The sequence below is a fragment of the Siphateles boraxobius genome, unplaced genomic scaffold, assembly GCF_051911475.1.
Source record: "Siphateles boraxobius isolate OS27281-9 unplaced genomic scaffold, OSU_SipBor_1 8, whole genome shotgun sequence".
Taxonomy (NCBI): domain Eukaryota; kingdom Metazoa; phylum Chordata; class Actinopteri; order Cypriniformes; family Leuciscidae; genus Siphateles; species Siphateles boraxobius.
In genome coordinates this window covers 7,542,023-7,567,209 of record NW_027509208.1, presented here as the reverse complement: position 1 = coordinate 7,567,209, position 25,187 = coordinate 7,542,023, and the positions used below count along the sequence as shown (strand labels likewise).

The following is a 25,187-nucleotide window of genomic DNA, read 5'->3' as shown; positions in this document are numbered from 1 at the left end:
GTTTAAAATGTCTTCTAGGAAAGCCAAGCCGAATGTCAAGATTTACAGTGCGTAACTACTAAATTTTCAGTCTGTTATTGCATCGCTTCAGAAAACTTGGAAAGTCAATCCTTACCTCTGCCAGATGAGCCAGCAAAGCAATGCTTTGGACCGTCTTTCCAAGCCCCATCTCATCAGCCAGAATGCCATTAATGCCCTATGGGAGACAAAATCAGAAATCATCCCAGAGTTTGGGGTCGGTACATTTTTTTACAGAAGTTTTTCAAGACCACATTTATTTGATTAAAAATACCACAACAACTGTAGTTTTGTGAAATATAAAAAAATTGAAATAACTGCTCTCAATTTGAATATCCTTTGACATGTAATTTATAATGTGATGACGAAACTGAATTTTAAGCAGCCATTACTCCAGTCTTCAGTGTCACATGATCCCTTCAGAAATCATTATAAAATGTTGATCTGGTGCTCAAGAAACATTTCTTATAATTATCAATGTTAAAAACAGCTATGTTGCTTAATATTTTTGTGGAGAATGACATTTCTTTGACGAATAATAAATCCAAAAGAACAGCATTTATTTAAAACATAAATCTTTTATAACATTAAAATGTGTTTTTACTGTCACTTTTGACATTTAATGCGTCCTTGCTAAATAAAAGTATTAATTTCAATTCATTAAAAATAACTTTTGAACAGCAATATATGGAGAAATAAGAATAAGAGAGCATAAAAAAGAAATCACCTGTTCATAAAGATTGGCCAGCCAGTTCATGCCTTTGAGCTGGTAGCCCTTAAGCTTCCCATTGAACATGGTGGGCTGGGGAATGTCTTCACCTGCTTGAATAGATGGGTTTGATAAGCTGTAGCTCTCGCCAAAGCCAGAGCCAGACATGCTAGCCGCATGCAGAGAGGCGCAGCGACTGTCCTTTGCTTCCTCGTCAAACAACCTGGTCTACAGGACAAAAAGAGGGACATTGTAATATTTCATTCCCAGCCAAAATTCATGAGGGAAACATGTATGATGTAATGCAAATATATACCATATAATTCCGACTAGCACTTACTCTAGCCTGGTGGATCTGGTACGCCTCTTTTGCATTTTTAAGAGCCTGAGACTTGTAATATTCACTATCTGCAAGAGGGAAATATGGAAACCACATGATTCTGACATACATTTCCATAAGTTCCACGTAGAATGATCCTTTAGAGACGGAATAAGGTCTTACCGTAGTCTTCCTGGCCGACATTGACCATAACCCCTCCACCGATGTCGATCTGCCGCTGGGAGGTGTTGTCCTCAAGCTTGCACAGGATCTCCTCCTGTGTGCCGTCTCCCCCAGCGTTCTGCTTGCCCCCCATGAAGTGAGCGTACAGTTCTGTCTGGGTGATCAGGAAGTTCAGCTTCCTCTGCTGACGCTTAGCCTGATGGGACACACAGGAAGAAGTGTCAGGGTGATGCTTTAGGAAATGATTCTCAGCGAAATGTGATTTTTAGTGTAAATGTATGAATACCTCCCGCATCTCCTCATCCAGTTTGCGTTGCTCGAGAGCCTCTTTCTCAGCACGCTTGCGATGCTCCTTCTCCACCTTCTCGTACTTCTTCCAGTACAGCAGCATCTCTTTGGTGAGCCGGCGGGCCCGTGGTAAAGTCTCTTTGCAGTTCTTCTGCGCCTGGATTGCAGCCCTCCGGACCTCACGCATACACTGGTGGGCCAACTGGAGAAGTGTAGATGCACAAAGACTTAACAAACATCCATAAAAATAGACCTTCTGAGACCATTAGCAAAAATAAAAAAAATTCTATCTAAGTTTTAAATGTCAAAATCCTAAAACATTCTCTTTATTTCCAGGTTTAAATAAAATGTTGAATTCCAGATTTGTAATGTGGTCTCAGATGTTTTTTGACCACACTATACATTACTGTTTAAAAGTTTGGGGGTCAGTAAGATTAACACCTATATTCGGCTTGTACGCATTAAATTGTGACTTAAAGACATCTATATTGTTATGAAAGTTTACTATTTCATATAAACACAGGTCTTTTAAACTTTCTATTCAAAGAATCATGAAAAAAAAATTCAGTTTCCACAAATGTTTTCAACATTGATAATAATAAAAAATGTTTCATCAGCATATTAGATAATTCAGCTTTGCTATCACAAGAAAAAAAATTACATTTTCAATAATTTTGATCAAATATATGCAGCTTTGGTGAGCATAAGAGACTTACAGATCTCAAACTTCTAAACATAGTGTATGTAAAATATAAGCATCTCTTACCTTTCTGGCATTGGTTAAAACAAAGTTCCTTGCCGAGACTTTCTGTTTAAATGCCTGAAATGAGACAAAAACAATTTAGACTAATGAATGAACAGAAGAAATCGAGGGGATTGCAAATCATTGACCAAGTAAAATGCTTGTACCTTTGGGATTTCTTTTTTGGCAATCGTGAGCCAGACTTTTCGTCTACGAGCATTGAGCTGCTCGATGGTTAAGTGCTTCTTTTTGATCATGGGAAGAGGTGCATCATGTGAAAACTTAGCAAAAATTTTAGTAATGTGCGCCCGTCCGTCCATGGAGAACTCCTCTCCCCGTTTCTTCTTCTTTTTCATCTTTTTTAGCTTGGCTACAAAAGAAGAAGGAAGAGTATTCAGATGACCAGAAAACAGTTCCTGTCATCCTCTTTTGTCCTGTAGTCTAGGCTTACCCTTACATTTCTTCTCTTCCTTGATTTTCTTTTTCTTGAGGCCCAGTAGGTGGCGCTGCTGCTCGTAAAAAGGATCGTGAGTGGACAGGAGGCCTGTGCTGTAGTGTTGATAGTGCTGCAGCTGTGAACACAAACACACATTACCAACAGTTTCCATGAAGCTATCTATGCGGGAGCAGCTGTCCCAGACTCAGTGAACATGTCGTACCTCTCTGTCAGAGTGGAACTTGCTCTGGTGGAGTTTGGTGAACTTGTGCAGGCGCAGCATGTCCTGGAGCTCTTCTCGAGTCATCGTAAAGTCAGAATCATCCGAATCAGTATCTGAATCTGTGGTGTCATCACTCAGCAAGATGCCCTGCAATTCACAAACATCAGACTGCTTAGACATGGACATAAAGAAGAGACTCAATTAATTATGAATGTGTGACTTGAGCAAAAAAAAGGTAATTTAATATCTTATTACTGCAAATGTATTTTTCATCATTTCAACAACTATGGAGTCCCTTAATGGAGATGGCGGTGGAAAAAAAAACTGGAGAGCAAAAATGTTCAAAGTTCACTTGCAAAACCTTTGCGTTCCCCAGAGAAACTTTGTATCTGCTCACAAAACTTTTGCTTTCACAAAAATATAGAGTTCCCCTGAGAAATGTTCTGTTCACTTGCAGAAGCATTAAAATACAGTTCATTCTACCTCATTATTGCAATCACCAGTTTTTCGTTCGCTCACAAAATATCATTCTCTAGAGGAAAGTTTTTGTGAGAGAACAAGTTTTTCAAGCAGGGGCCGAGGGGGTCAGAGCAGGCATAATTTGGTCTGGCTTTTATGCAGGATTATTATATCTTTACGCAGAAATTTGAGAAGGAACAGAGCGGCCTTAACTCTGCTGTGTAAAGAAGCCTTTAGACTTCATTGCACAATATTGCGAGTTTATTTATTTTAACAGTGATATAGCTCTCACTAGTACTGCCACTTTCTCATAATTTCGACATTTAAACCTGCAATTTTGAATATATTTTTTGTAATTGTTTTTTGATTTTGCAAAGTACCTTTTCTTTACTATTTTAAACTTTATATCCCAATTACCAGGTTTTTTTTTAATTCTGAGGCAGAAACAAGTTTCCATTGAGCAGGGATTGGATTTGGATAAAGCATTTCCCAGAATCACTGTAGTTTGTAATATATACGTACCTTCAGCCATTTCCTGCTTTTCTTCAGTTTCGAGAAGTTATACAGACCGGCCTTGTCACTTTTGTGCTCTGAGGAAGACAGTTTGGGGTTAAAGGTCACTCATTAAAAACTTTTATCCCTAAAGAAATGAAGAGTACTTCAAGAGTACAATCATACACGCACTGGAAAGCCTCATGGAAGCCACCCTTTTGAGATCACATGACCAGCTAAATACTACTCACTTCATCAACATCATGAGATGAAATGTACCTGCAGTCCAAGACAGACTGCAATACTTCCATATATACAAAAAAAACTTTGAAGAAGAGGTTATGCATTCTAATATCATACAACAGATAACTTTTTTATTTTATGTATTGTACCTTGCAGCACAGCTCCGTTGAGAGTGCCACACTCCGTCTCTCCATCTCTGCAGGAGTCCCTGGTCTCGTCATCAAGGTTGATGTGATCTTCCTTCACTGCCAGCAGTGGGTTAGACGAGGCCAGAGAAGACCCCTCACCCAAACCATCATCGCTGTCATCGCTTAAACAGAGAAGCACACACAAACACAATCTTAAACAAACCTACAGTCCAGTGTTTCCTATAAAAATCTACCATTAGCTAAGCTATTGGCTTTAGGAACAATGACATTATAGTTTCTAAGGATTTTGTAGAGTCAAAGAGGTAATGTCATGACTCAATAGACAGAAGGTCAAAGAGGACTGAATTACCTGGAAATGTTCTGGTTAAAAACAGCAGCAGTCTGCCTTAGAAAGGTATCTAGGCGGAGGGATCGTTCAAGGTACTGCAGGTGAAGTGGTTTGGCCAACTTTGAGCAAGTGGCGTCTCCCACGCCATCCTGCTCTGAGGCCATAGGCAGAGGTTAAAAGAGCCTGAAATGGCGATCACTGCATAGAAGACACAGAAAGTTTGTTGGTTAACTCTAAATGAGATTGCTTTGAAAGCTCTGAAGGTGGAAACATAACTGTGACCAAAGAGCAGTACAGTACCTTTGGAAAGCGAGACTTCATATTTCACAATTTTAACATTCAGTGTCTCACAAATGATAAATCTGAAACAGAATAAGATGTGTTTACTTCAGCATTTACTGATGAACACAGCATATACAGCATTTACATGTGCTCTTCTATAGACATGATCCCCAGAGGTGTCAAAAGTGTTCACGTTCATTACTCAGGTAGAAGTATAGATACAGGGTTTAAAAAGACTTCTGTAGAAGTTGAAGTATCAAGTACTTAAGTTAAAGTGTAAAAGTACTGGTTTCAAAACTACTTAAAGTATAAAAGTAAAAGTAAAGTAAGGAAAAAAATCCCATTAAGGACAAAAGCTTAGGCTGCGCCACAGAGGCCTATAGTGCACTACCCCACCTCCTCAAAAAAATTTTTTCTAAAGGCCATGATGTTATACTAAAAAGGTAATGCTGAAAAATTGTGGATGCACTATTCATGTGCAGGTGCGATGGATCGCATACAAACCAATAGGGTGTCGGAATGGTGCGTTTATACTTCTCATCCAACCACAATCAAATTCACTCTCTACGGATGACGTGATTTTATCTGGATAGGTTTTTTTTTTTTTACAGACAAGCCAGAATGAAAGCAAGCCGAAATGAAATGGGAGTAACGAGGCTATTTTTAAAAAGTAAGGAGTGGAAAGTACAGATAATCGCATGAAATCGAAGAAAGTAAAAAGTTGTGTGAAAAATAATTACTCCAGTAAAATATAGATACCCAAAATTTCTACTTAAGTAAGGTAACAAAGTATTTGTAGCTAGTAACTTGACACCTCTGATGATCACTGTAAGATTTATTGCACGTTTACAGTAAGACTGCATATTAATATTCAGAACTGGATGACAATAGTTCCTAGCAACTGACAAACTTTAGCAACTGTGCATTTTGCAGAATGTGATACTGTTCTGGCAGTGTCTGAAAGAGAATGCAGTGGATTGAGATTAACACAGTTGATAGGTTTATTCATAGCATACTGAAATGTAATAGCGAATTTATTCCTTTGTCACAGCAGGATCTGTACTCTGTAGGGCAGGAGAGGTGCAAACCAATCTGATAACAGCAGGCCTTCTAAGGGTTCAGAATCAGCTGACCACAAGCTTGTGAACTGCTTTGTTTACTGTGGGCTTTTCAGATGTGCATGTGTTTACAGCAGTGATTACTGTCTTCCGTGTCACATGGTCCTCAGATATCATTCTTCTTCAGAAATCATTAAAAAAACTTTTGAATGGTAGTGTATCTAGTATGCAGCCTTTAATGCTTGTGTATCCGCTTTGAAGCCCTCTATATGATTGTATACAAAATTTACTTTTATCAGATACATGTTTAAATAGTCTTGTCCTTCATGAAAACAAACAAAGGACATTGATGACTAATCTCTTTTGTTTTTTCTCCAATCAGATGTTCACTAGAATGAGAATGTCGAGTGTCCTCTAAAAACACCTGTAATGACTGATAAACAGCACATCATGTTTTGAGGCTGTGGTGTAAACTAAAGAATATTTGCACATTTTGAAATGAGACCAGCACTTCAAAAAGTCCCATCCTGCTTTCCTGTTTTAATAGAAAATATAGCTTATGAAAAGAACACTTCACTCGTCAAGTGAGTCAAGACATACAGATCTTTTTTCTCCATTGTCACATACATCTGAGTGAAATTGATCATCATAAAATAAATGTAGTGCAGGGTTCTATACGGTTGTTGACTCAATGCAAATTTGCAGATGACTGTAAGAAAGGGGCGGGGTTTAAGCTTACTAAATGATTAGAGAAATCTGGCATAATTCAGCAGAAAGAAGACTGTTGCTGCATAGGACAAAGTTGACATTTTGGTAAAAAAAAAAAAAAAAAGTCGACATGACCTGAAAATTCACCATATTTTTCAAATGCATGTTATAGATCTTATTGTGAGCAATTCATTTGGGCATATATTTAAAAAAAAATCGTAATGTTCAATCAAAATGTCAACTGGATTTTCTGTGGAAAATTACAGACTTCTCATTGGTGATGTATGCAGGAATGTTTTCCAATTAATTAGTCCACTTTAACATGAGCTTGTAGGGACAGTTTAGCTCTGCCTTCACTTTTAAGTGGAACGCCCGAATCTAAAAATGCAATCAACAACCAATGCATATATTCAAGTCTCTGTCCAACATTTTTTACTTTTCAATACTATACTATATATAGTATACTATACCATACTTTTCAATACAGTAATTTTCACATGCCTTTGGTGTGAGAGACCCGGGTTCGAATCCACTGTGAGACACCAATGTGTCCCTGAGCAAGACACGTAACCCCTAGTTGCTCCAGAGGCGTGCGACCTCTGACATATATAGCAATTGTAAGTCGCTTTGGATAAAAGCGTCAGCTAAATGAATAAATGTAAATGCAATAAATCGTTAAAGACAGATGTGTCACAATACAAAAGAAAAGATGTTCTGTTTCTTCCGTTTCATTGTGGGTAAAAAAAAATTGTATGGATTAATGGTTCATATTAATAAAATCAATAACATGCATTTAGAAAATAGAAAATTTCATGCTGACTTTAAGGACTACTGATAACACTAATAATAATACTTCTATTAAAAAAAAAATGTGCATTTTTTTATTGGCAATGCACCACTGGAAATTGATTTTTACACATTTAAATCTAGTAGTAATTTAACCAACAGGAACCTCTTATAATACTAGTGTATTTGCAGAGTTTGTGAGTTCTGTAAACATAACTATAGCACTGACACCACTAGTGTTTTTAGTGCCCCCATTTAACCATTTCCTGACTGCAATATTATACATGTAGCAATGGTTATTATGACGAGTTACAATTTGTGAAACTATTCTCATCTCAATAGTTTAACAACTCATATGACTTTAATTCCCGGGGAACTATTTGTTACACCAACAATACACGCATGTGTAAATACAGCCAAATACCCGTCAATTTTGTTTTTTTCATTTGCGACAAACATTTATAAACCTCACGCACACTGATGACGATACGAGCGTATCCTTTTATACAAAGAGGAAATGTATAGCGGTGCAAGGTATCTCAACACACATTATAAAAACCGGGTAAAATTACTGTTAGTGTACACAGTATAACCGAAAGGCTGATGATTCATATCTGACTTAGCTTAGCTAGCACATTAAGCTGGCTAGGTTTAGCTAACGCTAAGCGTTTCAGCAGCCAGTGTTTCTTGTTAATCTATACAGTTACTGTACGCTGCCAGTTAGCAACGCTGCAATTGTAAGGTAAACTTCAGTCACAAACACTAAAAATTAGCTTTAATTAGTTTTTTTTAAAGGAAGGCTATGGAGTTTAGCTGCCTGCTATTGAAATAACTGTGTAGAGGTGACTTTTTTAGCAACACGACTTAATATCATGGCAAGTTATTGATTATTTTGAATAATTGAAATGGGTTCTGTCTCTTTAAGGCCACCACCTCTTTGTCAAATGAAATGTAGGGATATGGTTAAAAATGATTCGTAATATTCTGTGGCCTTGTTCCACGTGAGGTCATGCACCATCTGTCCCGTCTCGTGTCTATATGCACTGCGGGAGTCGAGGAGGCCAGCAGATCTGCGATTCCCATATTCTAATTCTTTCTCCCTCCCGGCCATCTTCCCCCATTGCTCCCCCACCACGTTCCTCATAAACGCTAGCTCACCTTGTCCCCGTGTCCGCCGTTTTTGCTCTGTCTCTGTTGCAGCCGACTCGCAGCTCTCTGTCTCCAAAATGGCGGTTGTGAGCGAGGAGAGAGACCGTGAGTCGGTAGCAGCAGAGAGGCGGCCACTTTCAGTAACTGAGAGAGCAGGGACACGGCGCCATGGCGAGGACAGAGTGGGGAACAGGCGTACCAATCGACTATGGATTGACGGCTGCAATCTTATAAGCATTTGGGGAGGGAATCATAATAAAGTAGTAGTAGCAAAAAGAAAGGACTAGTCTCGATTGAGAAAGGATAGAGGGGAGAAACTGACTCATTATAAATTAAGCGGGTTATTGGAGGAGAGTGTAATGGCTATCGGAGTTCTACTGATTGTGCCTAGAAAAACCGAACGTTGCCGAAGGTCTTATGACGTAACACTTTCCGAATGTAGCCTCAAAATATCGCGTGATTGGGACTTGACGTAGAATTTGTCACTGTCTTCTTATACATAAATAACACTAATGCAATATGAAGATGTGTAATGTTTATGCAACTTAGTCATTTTCCTTGCCAAATATTATATCTATAAATGTAAGGTATTAAAAATGAACCTCCTATTTTCTCAATTTTAAAGTGATGTTAGGATCTGTAATAAATCTTTATCCATTTCCTGTAACAAAAAACAAAACAAAATTATATAAAAATTATATATATCTAAACTGCATGCTACATCTAGGATAATTTTTTTTGCGGGGGGGGGGGGGGGGGCATATTGTATATAAGAGGTCTATATAAAAAATATAGATTTATAAATATACATTACCAACTTTTCATTTTTATTTTTTGCATTAGGAAAAATGCTCTCCGGTGCACACTTTTGTGCTATTACATCCCATCATTTCATAACACACAGTCTGGTCAAATAGCATTTAATTATTTATTTAGCTGCATACAGTACATTAAAAAGATATTAATTCACTTTACTCAAAATCCAAAATTAAAACAATTGCATTTTAAATGTTGTAGTGCCCACTGGTCTATGCAAGCAAACATATATATAAATCAAAGAAGGCCATTTGTACAGTACATATCTGTTAACATAAGCATGTTAATATTCATTCATTTAGCATATAGCATGTCAAATTCAAAACAAAATACAATTTTCACAATACACACATGGTTAAATTTTTTCAGCATATGTACAATTTAAATCATAGAGCCTTAGAGAGGTTTTATTGTGCAGCCCTCAGATGAACTCATGCAGAAATGTGTCCTTCAGAGCCAGCTGGACATCTCTTGATCAAACTTCGGTGGATCTATGAAAGGCTTGTCGATGGATTTGATCATCAGCTCACCGCAGTAGACACACTCACACGCTACGATGTCATCAATATCTGACTTGATCTGCTCTCTGCTTCCCTGGCCCTTGCCTAAGCTGACCGTATCCTCCTCTTTGGGCTTGTGCCTAGATTTGGTGGTCTGTGTGGTCGCTGCCAGCTTCTTCTGAAGCTCCTCCAATTTATTCTGCTTATAGACAGAGAGGTGAGGAATAACTTCCTGAAAGAGGCAATCATAATGGAACATGTGTCCACACAGGAAGAGATAGAAAGGTCGGTTGAGCAAGGGGAAATCACAAGTGGCACATTTTTCCTGAGACTCCACCACTCCATACTTGTTCCTCATCTCCTGGATGTCATCACGGATACGTTTGGCACTTTCTGTGGCCTCCTCCATTTCTTGTTTCAGCTCCTCTATGTGTTGGTTGTACTCTTCCAGGGAGTTGCAAATTGCCTCCTTGAAGTGGTCTATTGTAACAAAGTCTGGAAAGAAAGGCAAGATGTCCTCAATCTTAAGCAAGTTGCAACTGGACAGACAGTTCATGGCTTTTTTGACATCTTTCTCCTCCTGAACCACATGACGAGCAATCTTCAGCCACAGCTTCTTCCTCAACTCCTCGTCATCCTCTGGAAGGTCAGCACAAGACTTGGCCAAATCTACATCCACCTAAAATGATAAACATAGACATTATTTTTTTTAAAAGTATGCACTGATGCTTTTTTTAAAATCGATTAATTAAAAAATTAATTTAAAATGAAATTCATACATGCAATGACTTGACACCTCTTCTATGATGGGAATGTTTCATTTTTTAGTTACTCATTTTGATATTTTTTTTAAGGGGGGGGGGGTGTATAAAAAATTTGGGTGAAACAACATGACATCATAATGAAGAAAAAAATACACTTCTTAAAAATAATTGATATATTTTATAATTCCTAGAAAAAAAATTAACAACTACTTTACTGCTTATTAATATTTGAAAACGATATCATCATCTGACTCCTGCAGACCCTCATGACTGTATGCCAAATTCAAATCTTTTAAAATTTCAGATAATTTGGCTAGATCAGGTTGTAAAATGCTATGCGGTGCAACTCCCCTAAAACACAATATTTATGAATTAATAAATTAAATTAAAATTAAATAAAATAATGTTTTTTTTAATTGCTATTAAATGTGTATATTATATATATATGTACATTTAAAAACTTTTTGCAAAAAAACTGCAAAGATCGCAAGAAAACAACGTACATCCAAGTGTAACAGGATATAGTAAAAGGAAAAATGTAATGTGGGTATTTGGTTTATGCAATTTACGTATTTTGTCCATTAGATTGAAAGATTGCATCTTAATATCAGGTGTAAACAGGGCCTTAAAATGATTTTTCCTTTTCTTTATCGTGGACACACGTCTAAGTGATTGCCTCAAACAGAAATGAAGAAAGAATGTCAAAGCACACATACTTGTAGAGCTAGATCCACCGCTTCCTCATATAGCTCCATAATTTTGTAAACCAAGACACAGGCCTGCAGGTACCCATGTTCGGCACAAAGGCGCAAGGCATATTTTAAGTCGTAGTGGATGTCGGTGACGTGGGTTCCTGCTTGTTCAAGGTACCATAACAGGGCATCTGGCTTGTGTTTGGCATAAAGCGACAGCAAGTAATTGTGAATGGCCTCGTCTTTGACGTCCAGCTCATACACACAGAACTCCATGTACCGGATGGTCTCAGTTATCTGCTGCATGCTGCCCATCTGGCTGTAGTTCACCAGGGCTGGGATCAGATTCTTCGGATCCAACCGGTTTCCCATCTGAATCCACGCATCGACCACCTTTTTGGGGATGTGCTGCATGAGGACCGGAGAGAACTTGTAGAAGAGCTTGTCATCGCAGTGTTTGGAGAGAACATCTAAAGCGGCACTGTAGTCATCATGCTGGCAGTAATGAGACACAACACGCTCGTAATCTTGCATGATAACTGAGAAATACACCATGTTATCCACATCGCCGTGGCTAGCGAGCAGGTCGTAGATGGTGCTGCGATTGTTGTAGAAGCAATCTTTATGTTTGGGGCTTTTAAGAAAGGTGCGGAACTCCTCACGGGTCTCTAGAAAGAGGTGTTGTTTGCTGTCGTCGGCCTCCAGCTGACCGAGCCGGTTCAGATAGAGTTCAGTCAGCCAGGTCACCAGCAGAGTGATCTGAGTCTTCTCACTGGGCTTCAAGCTGATCAGCTTCTTAATCAAAAACTCTTTCAAGGCCTCCTCCTGCTTGGCCTCAATGAACTTCAGCGCAATCTCCTCAAAGTAATTCTGAGTGAGCGCATAGCATTTGGCGCTCTCCAGGTAGCGCTTGTTCTGGAAGCAGTGCTCCGCCTCCTTGGCAAGCACCATGTCTAGGCATTCTGGTCGGTCTTTGCAGTACTCTTTCGCCAGATCAAACTTATTCATGTTCATGTACATCTGCCAAACGTCCCGAGCCTCTCTCTGGATGTGGTAGCGAAACACAGCTTTCTCGGTGTAGATCCACACAAGTCCCGTGACGGGATCTTTGATCATCTTTTTTAGGGTGCCGAACTTATCAGGAAATACATCTTCATGAACAACCTGCCCGTTCAGAGTGCAGATACCCCTGATACGGTCAGGAAGCAGCAGCAGGAAGTGAAACTGGGTGAGTACTATAGAGATGGGCTTGACAAAGTTTAAATCAATGTCTGGTGTGTATTCCCACACTTGAACATCACTGAGTAGAGAGTCAGGCCGCACGTAGTCCAGCTGTCCATACAAAACCCCGTTGCCCATCATCCATGCAAAGCTCTTGGGGCAACTGCGCAGCTTTGACGTGTAGAATGTAATCTCACTGTAGCCCATATTGACAGGAAACTCCTGGAAGCTAGGTAGGAGATCCTGGTTCTGACTAAAGATGGAGCTGAACCCCTGCTGCTCAGATCCCTCTGCCAGCTTTCCTACAAACTGGAAGAGCCGTTTTCGTGTGGTCGCAACAATGAAGTACTTGGATTCCAAGCCACGTTCCACTTCGAGGCAACAAACCGGGGCTGGCTTGCCATCCTCCTCCAGCGAATGAACCTGTCTGAAGAACTGGTCTGGGTTGGTGTTGAACAGACTGCCCTCTGAGGCAGAAATCTCCGCTTCAAAGATGATTCCTTGGCTGGTGCCGACCAGAATCGGCCCAGTGTTGGTCTCTGAGCCGATTAATTTGTTCCAGCCTATGCTTTCAATCAGGTGGCCTCTCCATCGTGATAGACTTCGGACCTTCTGAGTGTTTCGGTTTAGGTATACACATTCGTTTGTGGTGAGGCTGATGACTAAATGTGAACCTGTAAGATAATTGAGAAAATGTCATTTTATAGGCTGCATTAAAAAGGAAGTACTTTAAGCAGACGTTACATGTTTAAAAAAGCCAGGCCTGAGCTTTCGATACTGTTTCCACCTGATATTAAGTTTCATTTCGGGTGATTCCATTATTCAGTCAGCGCTAAGAACAAGTGTAAATGAGGTTCAAAATGTTCTGTGATCCGATCACTGAAACCCCTTAAGGAGGCAGAAATGCATATGACATCACACTTGGATTGTTAAAACTAATCCATCTGATGAGCCTAAACCACCCCTGTGCCGAAGTGTTTTTAAACTTTTTTTAAATTGTATTTTTTTTTAAAAATGTATAATTCTATATTTACATTTATAAATGTAGCATTTCTCTGGTTTATAAATGTAAACATTTTAAAAAGTAATATTTCTACTTAATATTATTCCTATTTTATATAAATATTTTTTTTTATATTTATTTTAAAATATGTAACATGTTTTTATTCACAAAAAAATGACTAACTAAAATAAATAAATAACTAATGAAATAATTAAATGAAAAATAAGTCAAGCATTTAGACCAAACTGACTAGTTTAAAAAGTTGATAAGCCTATTCACCTGTTAATCAACCATTTTGTCAAACAGATGCTTTAAACTTTGCTGGTTACGGCAATAAATAAAAGTAACCCTCTAATTAAAATAACTTATGACATTATAATTTTATATTTACATGTATAAATGTACATTTATCATTTAATTTGAATTAAAAGCATATATAATATTGGATTTAACGTGGAAAATGCATGTTATTACCAGGTGTAAACGCTGGTGTGTCTCACCTGACCATTTGTGATCTGATCACCGGAGCTTAATGCCAGTTGTAAACAGAGCATTTGTTTCTCTCAATGACACGCATCGGAAAGCTTTGCATGATGTAAAAAAATCATATCAAAAACACCATAAGCATTACATTTATGCGAGTTTATTCTTGGGCGTGGGTTTCCAAATATTTATCTAAAAAATTGAAAATATATGTTGTCCTAACTGAATTCCTGAGTTCACATCGGTTAAGCTACTTTGGGATGCTTGATGCTTCTTTTGTCATTCTAATTTAAAAGGAAATCAAATCACTTATGTGTCTAATAATGATGTCCCAAATGCATTTAAATCCTCCTACAACAAGGTGTGAACATCGACACGTGATTACCTGTAGGATCCAGGAAAAGTTTGTGCACTTTGCCATCATCCTTTCTTCCCAGTTCAATCTGATTTGGCTGATCAGGTTTTCCAAGATCAATTCTGAAAAGTAATGTGTGTATGTCAACATATTACAACATTTTAAATTCTGCTTAAATAGGAATCAATCCCATTTATTTTAAGGCCATATGTAATGCAAATCCGTAAATGAATAATTGATTAATTACACTAACACAAATAAAAGGCAGTTTAAATGATGTTCATCCTATCCAGCTGATTCGATATGCATTTCAAAGAGAATTGCCTTTAATGGTCCACATCCTCACAACTTCGTCCTTTCATCAGTATTCAGACATTACATTGCACATTAATCACTCATTGCATGTACATAAAACTAATCAATGCAAAACGTATCAACCGTCAAATCACCCAATTAAACAGTTGTTGATAACACAGCCTCTAGAAATGGCAACTTTACCTCAACAGGGTGTCTTTCCCCAGACTCATGCATAGCTGGTTGTTGCACACAGAGAAGTGGTTGATTTTTTCGGGAGGTGAGAAGTCGATGCGCTGCTTGTTGAAAATGGGTTTTTCTTCTTCTAACCTTACATTCACAAACCCTGTCAACAAAAAATTAATGTAAATACCACAACGTCCCCAAATCATAATGTTTGCAATATCCTAAATTGTGTAGGTTTTTACCTGAATGAGTAATCCCGATGTTGGCTGCTGACACACGGCTGTGTTGACGGATATTCTGGGAATCTTCATATTGATCCAGAATGGATGCCATTGCAAATTATCAAATATTCACAAAACTACAGTACTTACAACAAATTCTGAACCTGTGTTTACATTGCAGGTAAAGATGTAAAGTATCTCTACCAACTGTTCCCAACCATAACACGATAGCATGTGAGCTAAACCTCCTGTTCAAAGGCTGTTTTTACTGCCAGTGTCCCCGTTGTGTGCTAAACGAAATATAAAAGTGATCAAATAAAGATATAAAATAAAACTAAACGAGCTTCTAATTGTATTTTACCAATCAATAATGACAGCACTGAAAGACCGATCTCTGTTGTATGCGTTGCTGTCTTGGTCAGCTGATGAATATCATGTGATTACAATGACAGAAACTTCCCTGCTGTTCTTTATCTATCCACGTGGTGGCGCTGTTTTGTCAAAAAATGTCAGTTTTAGAAATGATTGGGATTAAGCTTAATTTGTGTTGTTTATTTGTGTGCTACTTTTTTATTCATTTATTCTGATTTATTTATTAATCTAGCATGGCATTCCAACATCCAGACCCAAGGACAGTGGTCTAAAATTATATATATCATTTATATATATATATATATATATATATATATATATATATATATATATATATATATATATATATATATCTTTTTGTAAAGATTTGTTAAATAATGAAAATGGAGAATATCTCTATTTTAACATTCTATTTAAATTATTATGACCATGTCTAATATTTAATATTTAAAGGGTCTTTATTTATTTTTTTACTCTTTATAAAATGCTTGCCGTTTGTTTCATTGAGATTCATTTGCGATTAAAATCGATAACGAATCATTAATGGTTTATCTGTGTTCAAACCAAAGATTTTCGTCCTCTCCATTGAGGCCCGTGACTGTGGTGGGCGTGGCTATGCAAAGTCAAGCTGATTCAAAAGGCAGAGAGAGGTCCCGTCACAGATCACAGAGAGAAGTCAATTCAGCTTTTGAGTTGAGAAAGTAATGAGTCACTCATCAGTCTCAACAAAGACGCCAATCAATACTGTGGAGTTTAAAACGTTTTCCTGAAGACGTTTCTTCTTGGCTTTAATTGTTGGACATGCCACCTCAAATGGATTACTTTTACCACGAGTCAAGAGTTCCGTCGGTGTGCTTGGAGCAGGACGACGAGCTGGAGCCTACGATCAGCTGTATGATGGTTGGGGATGGCGCGGTTGGGAAGACTAGTATGATTGTCAGCTACACCACCAATGGATACCCCACGGATTACAAACAGACGGCTTTTGACGTCTTCTCGGGTAAGTGTATGATCTTTGACCCCTTCTAGCTGATGATGGTTCATTTACAGTAATTAATGATCGTGAGGATGAAAACTTGACTTTTTTTACTTCTGGTTATTCAGGACAAGTTCAGGTAGATGGGACCCCTGTACGGATTCAGTTGATGGATACGGCTGGTCAGGTAATTGAACAGTTTCATCTAAACTGTTTAGTCAAATGTAAAAAGGGGTTAACATTTTGAAAATGGAAATGTCTGTTAAGTGTAAACTTTGTTTAAAGGTCTGTACACTGTAAACCATTATATGATCAATAAGTTATGGCAACATATTCTTTTACATTGCTTCAACTCATCAAAATAAGTTCCTTATTTTTAAGTAAGTTTAATATAATTTAAGATTAAATTGCTTAAACATCCAGGTTGATTGTACTTAATTTAAGGCACACTGTAAAAAAAATAGTTGGTTTAGCTTAAAAAAGTAATCTGGTTGCATTAAAATGTTAAGTTCAGTGAAATTAAAATAATTAAGTTCATACAATGAAGGAGATTGGTTTAATCAACAGAAACTCAAAATATTAAGTTATCTGAGCCACATAAATTATAAGATGATTTGACAAAAGAATTTTTAAAAAAAACTTTTTTTACAGTGTAAAGTGTAAACTTTGTTTAAACGTCTGTAAAGTGTAAATTTTACAAAATAAAGTGTCATTTAAAAAATATTAAACAAAAGTCTGTTAACTTTGTCAAGTGTTCTTATCTATCTTTGTCTTTGACTTGCAGGAAGAATTTGATGAATTCAGATCTCTGTCTTACGCACACACGGATGTCTTCCTCCTCTGCTTCAGTGTGGTTAACCCCACATCATTCCAGAACATTACCAAGAAATGGATCCCTGAGATTCGTGCGTGTAACCCATCCTCCCCCATCATTTTAGTTGGAACACAGTCAGACCTTCTGTTGGACGTTAACGTTCTCATAGACCTGGACAGATACAAGGTCAAACCCGTGTTCAGCTCACGGGCACGGAGCATCGCCGAGAAGATCAGGGCCGCCGAGTATGTGGAGTGTTCGGCCCTGACCCAGAAGAACCTAAAAGAGGCCTTCGACGCAGCGATATTCGCCGCTATTAAACACAAGGCCAGGAAGGTCAAAAAACGGAGACTGTCAGACAGACGAGCTAAAACTTTTTCCAAATGCAGCTGGAAGAAGTTCTTCTGCTTCATCTGACCCTGTGGGTCAAAACGTGTGAACTGTTTATACGAGATATTAATTTATTTTGAACAATGTGTTTACCTAGGGTCGTTTAGCTTTATTTTATGGGCGGAGTTGTTTGAGCTGTGGAACTTCCCAGCAGACGTTCCAGTGAAATTTGAGAGCTGTTGCCTTGCTCAACACAACGTTTAAGTAACGTTTTAATCGTTCAACCTGTATAAGTAACACATCCTGTACGATTTATAGACCTATTATTAAGAAAGATTAGAGAAAACTTCTCTTTAAATCATTTGTTGTTCACAAAGAGCACCCACCATATGTAAATGAATGAATTTGCATGAGCTGGTTAGCTGCCTATTCAAAGCTTGAATGGCGCTCACGTGGATGTGTCTCTGATGGTCGAGGGGACAAGACTGGGTATCTGTCATCTCTTTTGTCTCCGCCGCTACTTAGACAGACTCTTTCATATGCAACACCCCAAACTAAAGCCGATGTGTGAGTTGTCTCCTCTTAAGGTGCTTGTGACCAAATAAATCCAACATCACGCTTACAATGATTCAGCCTGTCCTCCTGATAAATCTTAGCTGGGGATTGTCTTGCAAATTGGCAAGATAAGATTATTAGGCTTGTGTGAAAATAGTTCCCTACATCTGGGGAAAATTTGGCTGGGTTGTTTCTGGTTTCCTAAGACTGGTTTAGCGTCCTCTCTTGTGCAAATGTATTGTGAGAACGCACACACCGATGAAAGTATAGCAGCCCAGCCCATTTTATGGAGCCGTAGCTCGGTTATGTTTATTTTTTTAATCTTTTACTGACAGCATGTACTTTTCACAGAGTAAATAGTGCTGTCTTTGTTATAAATGTGCTTCTTGTGGAAGATATCTTTTTTTTAAATGCTGTTTGTTTTTAACAGTTCTGCTTCAACAGTTTTAACTGTTCTGTTTTGATGCCTCAGGCAAGAAGGATGTACCGCTTTCAACATTTATTTTCTGTTTGTCTTCACTACTGTTTTGCCTTTTGATCAAATTCAAGCAGCACTTTTAAACAGCTTCTCCTTCAGTGTTTTTTTTTTTTTTTTGCATCATCTACAAATAAATTTAAAGGGCAAAATACATTTCCAATGCTGTTTTTACAATGCAACTATCCAAGTCGTCTCTTTTTATCCTGCTTTAAGTGTTATATGTGAAAGTTGTTTATTTACATAATCTAAAAATGTTTCTCTTAAATATCAAATAAATGAAAATAACATGCTGAAATTGAGTATTGTTTCCTAGTGATTTTTCTGAGCTTAGTTAAGCAAAAATGCAAGCAATTACACTATTATTCAGTGACCTGGTTTCACAGACAGGGCTTTGATTGAGCCAGGATTAGGCCTTATTTTAATTAGGTCATTTAAGTAGCTTTTATAAACATGCACTAAAAAAACATTATTGGTTTGCGTCTTGAGGCATTTTAAAAATATGTCCGTTCATGTTGCCTTCAGTTAAAACCGCTCAAACATTTTTTTATGTTCAACAGGGCTACGTTTATTTAGTCATAAATACAGTAAAACATAGTTATATAGTGAAATATTAATACAAAATAAACAATTTCTATTGTATTTAAAATGTAATTCATTCCTGTGACGTTAAAGCTGTCTTCAGTGTCACATGACCTTTCAAAAATACTTCTGAATAAAATGATTACTTTCACCAGTTTAATTCTAATTTCAATGAACTTGTGATTTTTTTTTATTTTTTATTGAATTGATTCTGATTTAAAATGTCTAAATGTTCAAATAAATTTTCCTGTGGTTTTGAGAAGAAATACTGCTTTGCTTGGACATGCAATATGCTACTAAGTTATAGACATAGCAAACAAATGTTAGAGATCTGAATACGCTCCCCAAACAGCACAAGAACTTGATGTAAATGGTTCTGCGAATATCTTCATAGGGTGTAAATGAGACACACAGGGAAGTGTCGGGTACTGAAGGAATATGAATACATTGTGAACTCACAGTTCTCTGCTCCGAGGTCTCATGCTGTGACTTTGTCACTCACGTACCCTTGAAGTTTAAAGAGAAGACAAAAGGCTTGTTGCCGTCGTTTGTACTGTTCAAACTATTCAAAGTGAATTTCAGATTGCTATGATGGCTTGACTTTTTTTTCAAAATCCCTACATTTCCATGGCGCAAGATTTAAGAAAAGAAATAAAAACATTATTTTTTAATAACTCAGATCTCTTAAAACACTAAACGGTCATGTTGAATTGCCCCTAATGGCTAACATCAGTACCCGTTTAAGTTACAAAAGCCACAAAACAAAAGTGTCATGGGCAAATGTTTATTGTGCCCATTTGCAACAAAGATTACGGTAAGCCTAAAAACAATGAATCACTTCCACTGTAGGGCTTTACTCATTTGATCCGAAAAGCATCCTATGAGTTGTAAAATTTCTGACTAATTTCTAATGCATTGAATTGAACCGATATGGATCATGAGGGCAAGATTAGGTGTTACCGCTCCTAACAATATGAAAAATAAAATTACGCATGACCTTATGCTTGCTAGACCACAGTCAGTATGAATGAATGAATGGAATCAAACAATACAGAACATCTATATTCTATGAGCAATTATATATTGTTTTATATTATTTCATTTTATTATAAATCAAAAACTGAAATTATATTCAATTTATAGTCTGTTTTGTATGTGACTAAAATAAGGGACAGAACATTTAGAAGTTTTAATTAAAGGTATACTGAATACTTAAGTAATACTCCAAAGTGCAGGGAACTACAGGAAAGCAAGAAATAACAAATTTCTATAATTAACCTGACACGAAGTAATTAAACTAATCCACTTGAAAATTCAGCCATGTCCACACACACACACCCACATTTCCTTGAAGATGCATTTGTGCTTTTGAGCCTAGCATGATACCGCTTTCCACATGTTGAGCAACAGAGGCCAGGCCTGACAGGTTTAGGTTCCCATGAATGGTGAGGTGTTCATCTCACTTTGTGGTTAAAGGAACGGTTACTCACCCCTTTGTTAGGTTTCTAGCCCGCCCCCTTTCCCAGGGCTCAGACTAAACTGACTAGTGCCTTTTCTGGCAAGCAGCCAGTTTCAATGAGTTTCACTGCTGTCACATTTACCTACAGGCCTTCTGAGAGGAGACAGGTGCATAGTCACAGACTGACCTGTTCCTGGTCAGCTAAATCACATGTTACTGTTATTGCCAGAGGCTGATTGGCAGACAAGATGTTGAATATGAATTATTTGCAGATTGTATTCCTTTTATTAACAATATTTTCATTTGAATCTTATGCTTCAAAATGGTATTTGCCAATTAACATTAGCACCAATTGACCCTCTACATTTTTGCATTTGATCAATCATTGCGTGCATAGCTTATACTAGCTGCAGGGGTGTTTTAGGTGTCAGGGGGATTTTTACCATATGGTGCTATTGCTAGGGCATTTCAAGATTTTTTCTAGGGTGTTCTGGGTGATTGCTACTTACCTACCTATTCTATAATATCAATTTCAGTTTTAATTTTAATTTCCGTTTTAATTTCCGTTAGTTTCGCTAGAGATTGCTTATTTAAAACGGCGTATAGCTTGATGACGCAGGGAATGAGTGTGGAATCATGGGAGTTGTCATCTTCACCTCCTCAGCCAATGGAAAGCAATCCGACTACTCTTTTTTTTCGTTTTTTGTTCTTGTTTTTTACGATAAAATTTACCTTGAACTTCCGCCTCCTTCTTCCCTTAACTTTAACTTTGTCACATTTACATTTGATTACTTAGATTTACTTAATTTTTTATTTTATTTTATTCTAATGAAATAGCCGCAAGTTTCTGAATTACAACTCATACAGGTCCCTTTATTTGTTGAATTAAAATTGTGGGGTAACACAGCGCTGTTTCACTTGGTCAAAACAATCATACTAAAACACGTGTTGTGTTAAAACACATGAATGAGTGTGTTGAAAGTTTATAACATTATTTGGTGGCTGGTATGGCACTTGTTGCACATTGCAGAAAGCTAGATCGATATTAGAATATCATTATTAATAAAAGCTGGATGACTTTTGTTGCTAAATGGCATGCAGTTCATTTTAAAATATATTGTCTGGGTGGATAAAATGCTGTATTTCATTTTATAATTTAATTTAATTTCTCTTTAATGTCTCTTGTGGCCTTGCTCCATGGGATTTATTTGACAAATTTATCATCTGCCAATTAAAAAAATGTTAGTACAATAACTTAAAAAAGTAAAAGCATACTTGTTCTCAATGATAAACATGATTTGAGTTATCATTCATGTCCATAGCACAAATTTTGTGGTAAAAGTTAATAGCCAAATGGAATACTTTTTATTCTAATCCCTAAAACTAAGTATGAACAATAGTAACAGTGATGTTTGTCTTACCAAGCACCGCTAGTAAATAAATACTTTTTTTTTTAGTTTTAATGTTTTAAAATTAGATTTACACATTGACTAATAAACTGTCTTCATGAAATTAAATTAATTAAGTGATGTTTTACTTCAAACTTAGAACTTAAATGACTCTTTGTAATTACAGCAAATAATTGTTGTGGAGAAGATCCCCCCGAGCAGGAGGAAAGTGTTTATCAGGAAAATAAAAGTTGTGATAACGGACAGCTCGAGGGCTTCTACTTGGCTCACAGCTGTTGTCTAAAGAACTGCCTGTAGACAATAACGTTACACACTCCCACACTGACTGTCATGTTTATTTGATTCATCCCCAGTTTCGGGTGTGTGGCTTATAAGCTGTTATGGTTTCAGTTCTCACACATGTACTGTAAGACAGAACCCTGTTAGAGCTGTTCCTGGTTGAACTGACAGATAACTGGTAAGCAGTCATGTGATCCTGTGAACATGATGGATTGCTCCATAAGTGAATGACAGTTCATCAGCTACTATAGTGTCTTTCCGTGCATCACCAATGTCCGTCTTCAAAGAAATCGTGCCACTCTGATCCTCAAACTGGTCCCCTTTCACAATACTGATGAGCTGATAATGACTTCACAGATTTGATATAAGCCTTGATTGGACTGTTCGATGTGATGGTATCATTTTGACCATTGAACTAAATCAATTGTGCTGTTCTTATGCCATTGACATGTCACTCTTGTCCACGTTATAGTTTGACCTTTTGAAACCCATTGAGCAACGATCTGCTGAGTCTAATCAACAAAAGATCAATTTTGGTCAACATAAACACAAAGATGCAATCATGACACAGTGTTACATGCTGACATTTCACTTTACTGTATTTTGATGTCTATTAATTCTTTCAAAATATCTCTGACTGCACAGGTCCTTTTCCAAAAGTGAACCATTTACGTAGGCAGCCTTTTAAGGCCCCCTATATGTGCAATTCAGAGACAACTTCTGTTCCAACAGGAAATTATAATTATGCTGCCTGACAATTTTTATAAAACATCATCATGTTTTCCTTGCAGAGACATCATTAAATACACTTTGAATGCAAAGTTGAATTAGCAGAGCAATAAAACAGCTGTATAAAATATTGCAATCCACACAACATAATGGGAGACATATTAGAGTTCAAAAGAGGACAAATTGTTTCATCTGTGACCAGGACACCTATAATGGTATCCAGGGTAATTTTGGCATACCTCCAGTCCTCCCAGTAGGACGAACCACATCCAACAGGAGTAACTGTCGACATAAGAGGAAGCCGCTGAAAGGGATGTCTAGGTACTAACCTGGATTGTATCCAAAAAACATAAACCCACAGCTGCCCAACTCACTGCAGAGTTAAATGTGCACCTACACTCTCCTGTTTCCACCAAAACTTTTGTCTGGAGCTCCACAGAGTCGATATTCATGGTCAGGCTGCTATAGCCAAACATTTTGTCACTTGTGCAAATTTCAAATGTTGGTTTAATCGGTGCCAACAATGCAAATCTTGTGCTGTGGACAGTGTAAAACATGTATTGTTCTCTGATGAGTCCACCTTCACTGTCTTCCCCACATCCGTGGGATTTTTGGTGTGGAGAAGCCCCAAAGAGGCTTAACCCCCGGACTGTTGCTGCCCAGAGTGAAGCACGGGGGGATCAGTGGTGGTTTGGGCTGCAATATCATGGCATTCCGTATGACGTGCGGGTCACTGCCAAAGACTAAACCATTCTGGAGGATCATTTGCACCTAATGGTTCAAACATTGCATCCTGAAGGGGGTGGTGTGCGTATCAGCATGATAATACACAAATACACACAGCAAGACTTGTGACAGAATGATTGTTGAACATGAAAGGGAAGCTGAACATCTCCTATGGCCTGCACAGACACCAGATCTAAATATTTTAAAGACACTTCGGGGTGTTTAGGAGGAAGTCAGAAAATGTTTTCTTCCACCAGCATCACATAGAGAACCTGGTCACTGTTCTGGAAGAGGAATGGCCACTGTGCAGGACTTGTATCTGTCATTCCAAAGGCAAAAGGAGGCCCTACACCATACTAACAAATTATTGTGGTCTTAGGTGTTTCAGTTTCATTGTCCAACCCTGTATGTATATATATATATATATATATATATATATATATATATATATATATATATATATCCTAGTAGATTTAAATTCCTGAAGAAATGGGCTCACCTTTCTTGAAAATGTGTTGTTTTGTGTTTTTATATGTATTAACTCAATATTACAGGTTTTTAAACTATGGTAACTTTTTTATGTTGTGTTAGCTGATGCCTTCGTCTTGTTGTATTATGTTAGTTTAGCAAAATCACCTGCTGAAGTCTATTGCAGATATAGATATTCATGCATGGTTCTAACTACGGTTGCAGATGCTCAGGTAACTTTTCTCTCGAGTGTTCGCGGACCGGCTTTGACCGTTCCAATATGGTGGATGGCTTACGTATAGTGACCTATAGAAACAGCCACTAATGAGGACGGAATACAATGATTGGAAGGAAATGTTTTGGTCCTGAGACTCCCACGGAAGATTTTATAAATATTTAGACCACTTATATTATTGATTGCTACTCGGATGTAAAGAGAGTTTAACCAACAAAAAGTGTTTGTGAAAAAACATTGCCTTTAATGTTGCAGAAAATGTTGAACCTGCTGTTCAGTTCCAGAGCATTCAACATTAACCACTTAATAGGTTTCATTTCAAGTAAGATGCTTGGAAGCTCATTAGATTTGGAACAGAGTCATAGACACGTACAGTCATATTTCAATCGATTATAAAATAAAACTTGGGACGCAAACAGCTATTAAGCTCCAGAATTATCAATATCTTTATTGCACTGATGAGATGCCTCTCTTAAGGTAAGTGCATTAATTATGATAGGTCCATCAATGGTGAGAATCAGAAGGCGGTGTCTTTCTCACACATTGCATGTAGGGGTGGGGGTGCAGCCACACGAGCCAACTGAGAGGCGCAACTGCAAGTAAGGACAAGATGACAACAACAACGAACAGTATCCCACACTTCCCAAACACCCGAGCCAGTACCGAAAAAG

The 25,187-nt window shown here is 37.7% G+C and overlaps 3 protein-coding genes across 9 annotated transcripts in view; 1 reads left to right on the top strand and 2 right to left on the bottom strand.

The window, feature by feature from the left end:
• The window catches only part of ino80 (INO80 complex ATPase subunit), a 39,717-nt gene extending 31,027 nt beyond the window's left edge, over positions 1-8,690 (bottom strand). For 2 of the 7 annotated variants that reach the window (XM_077220393.1, XM_077220394.1), the window contains exons 1-14: positions 8,582-8,669; positions 4,890-4,951; positions 4,611-4,787; positions 4,262-4,422; positions 3,900-3,967; positions 2,919-3,065; positions 2,711-2,831; positions 2,427-2,629; positions 2,284-2,337; positions 1,516-1,719; positions 1,230-1,425; positions 1,044-1,135; positions 746-955; positions 116-196 (exon numbers count right to left, since the gene is read on the bottom strand). In XM_077220393.1, coding sequence (XP_077076508.1) covers positions 116-196; positions 746-955; positions 1,044-1,135; positions 1,230-1,425; positions 1,516-1,719; positions 2,284-2,337; positions 2,427-2,629; positions 2,711-2,831; positions 2,919-3,065; positions 3,900-3,967; positions 4,262-4,422; positions 4,611-4,753 — 1,680 coding nt within the window. In that variant the 5' untranslated portion in view covers positions 4,754-4,787; positions 4,890-4,951; positions 8,582-8,669. Of the gene's footprint in view, positions 1-115; positions 197-745; positions 956-1,043; positions 1,136-1,229; positions 1,426-1,515; positions 1,720-2,283; positions 2,338-2,426; positions 2,630-2,710; positions 2,832-2,918; positions 3,066-3,899; positions 3,968-4,261; positions 4,423-4,610; positions 4,788-4,889; positions 4,952-8,581 lie in introns of all 7 variants that reach the window. The other 5 variants (XM_077220398.1, XM_077220399.1, XM_077220396.1 and 2 more) reach the window with 4 other exon arrangements.
• A 796-nt stretch (positions 8,691-9,486) lies between these two features.
• vps18 (VPS18 core subunit of CORVET and HOPS complexes) lies at positions 9,487-15,554 on the bottom strand. The gene is made up of 5 exons (XM_077220835.1): positions 15,129-15,554; positions 14,905-15,046; positions 14,437-14,528; positions 11,369-13,239; positions 9,487-10,567 (listed from the first exon to the last, which is right to left on the bottom strand). The coding sequence occupies exons 1-5, from the start codon at positions 15,217-15,219 to the stop codon at positions 9,839-9,841; spliced, it is 2,925 nt and encodes a 974-aa protein (XP_077076950.1). The 5' UTR covers positions 15,220-15,554; the 3' UTR covers positions 9,487-9,838.
• Positions 15,555-16,137: 583 nt separating this feature from the next.
• rhov (ras homolog family member V) lies at positions 16,138-18,931 on the top strand. Its single transcript, XM_077221100.1, has 3 exons — positions 16,138-16,479; positions 16,584-16,642; positions 17,240-18,931. The coding sequence occupies exons 1-3, from the start codon at positions 16,281-16,283 to the stop codon at positions 17,684-17,686; spliced, it is 705 nt and encodes a 234-aa protein (XP_077077215.1). The 5' UTR covers positions 16,138-16,280; the 3' UTR covers positions 17,687-18,931.
• Positions 18,932-25,187: the final 6,256 nt, after the last annotated feature.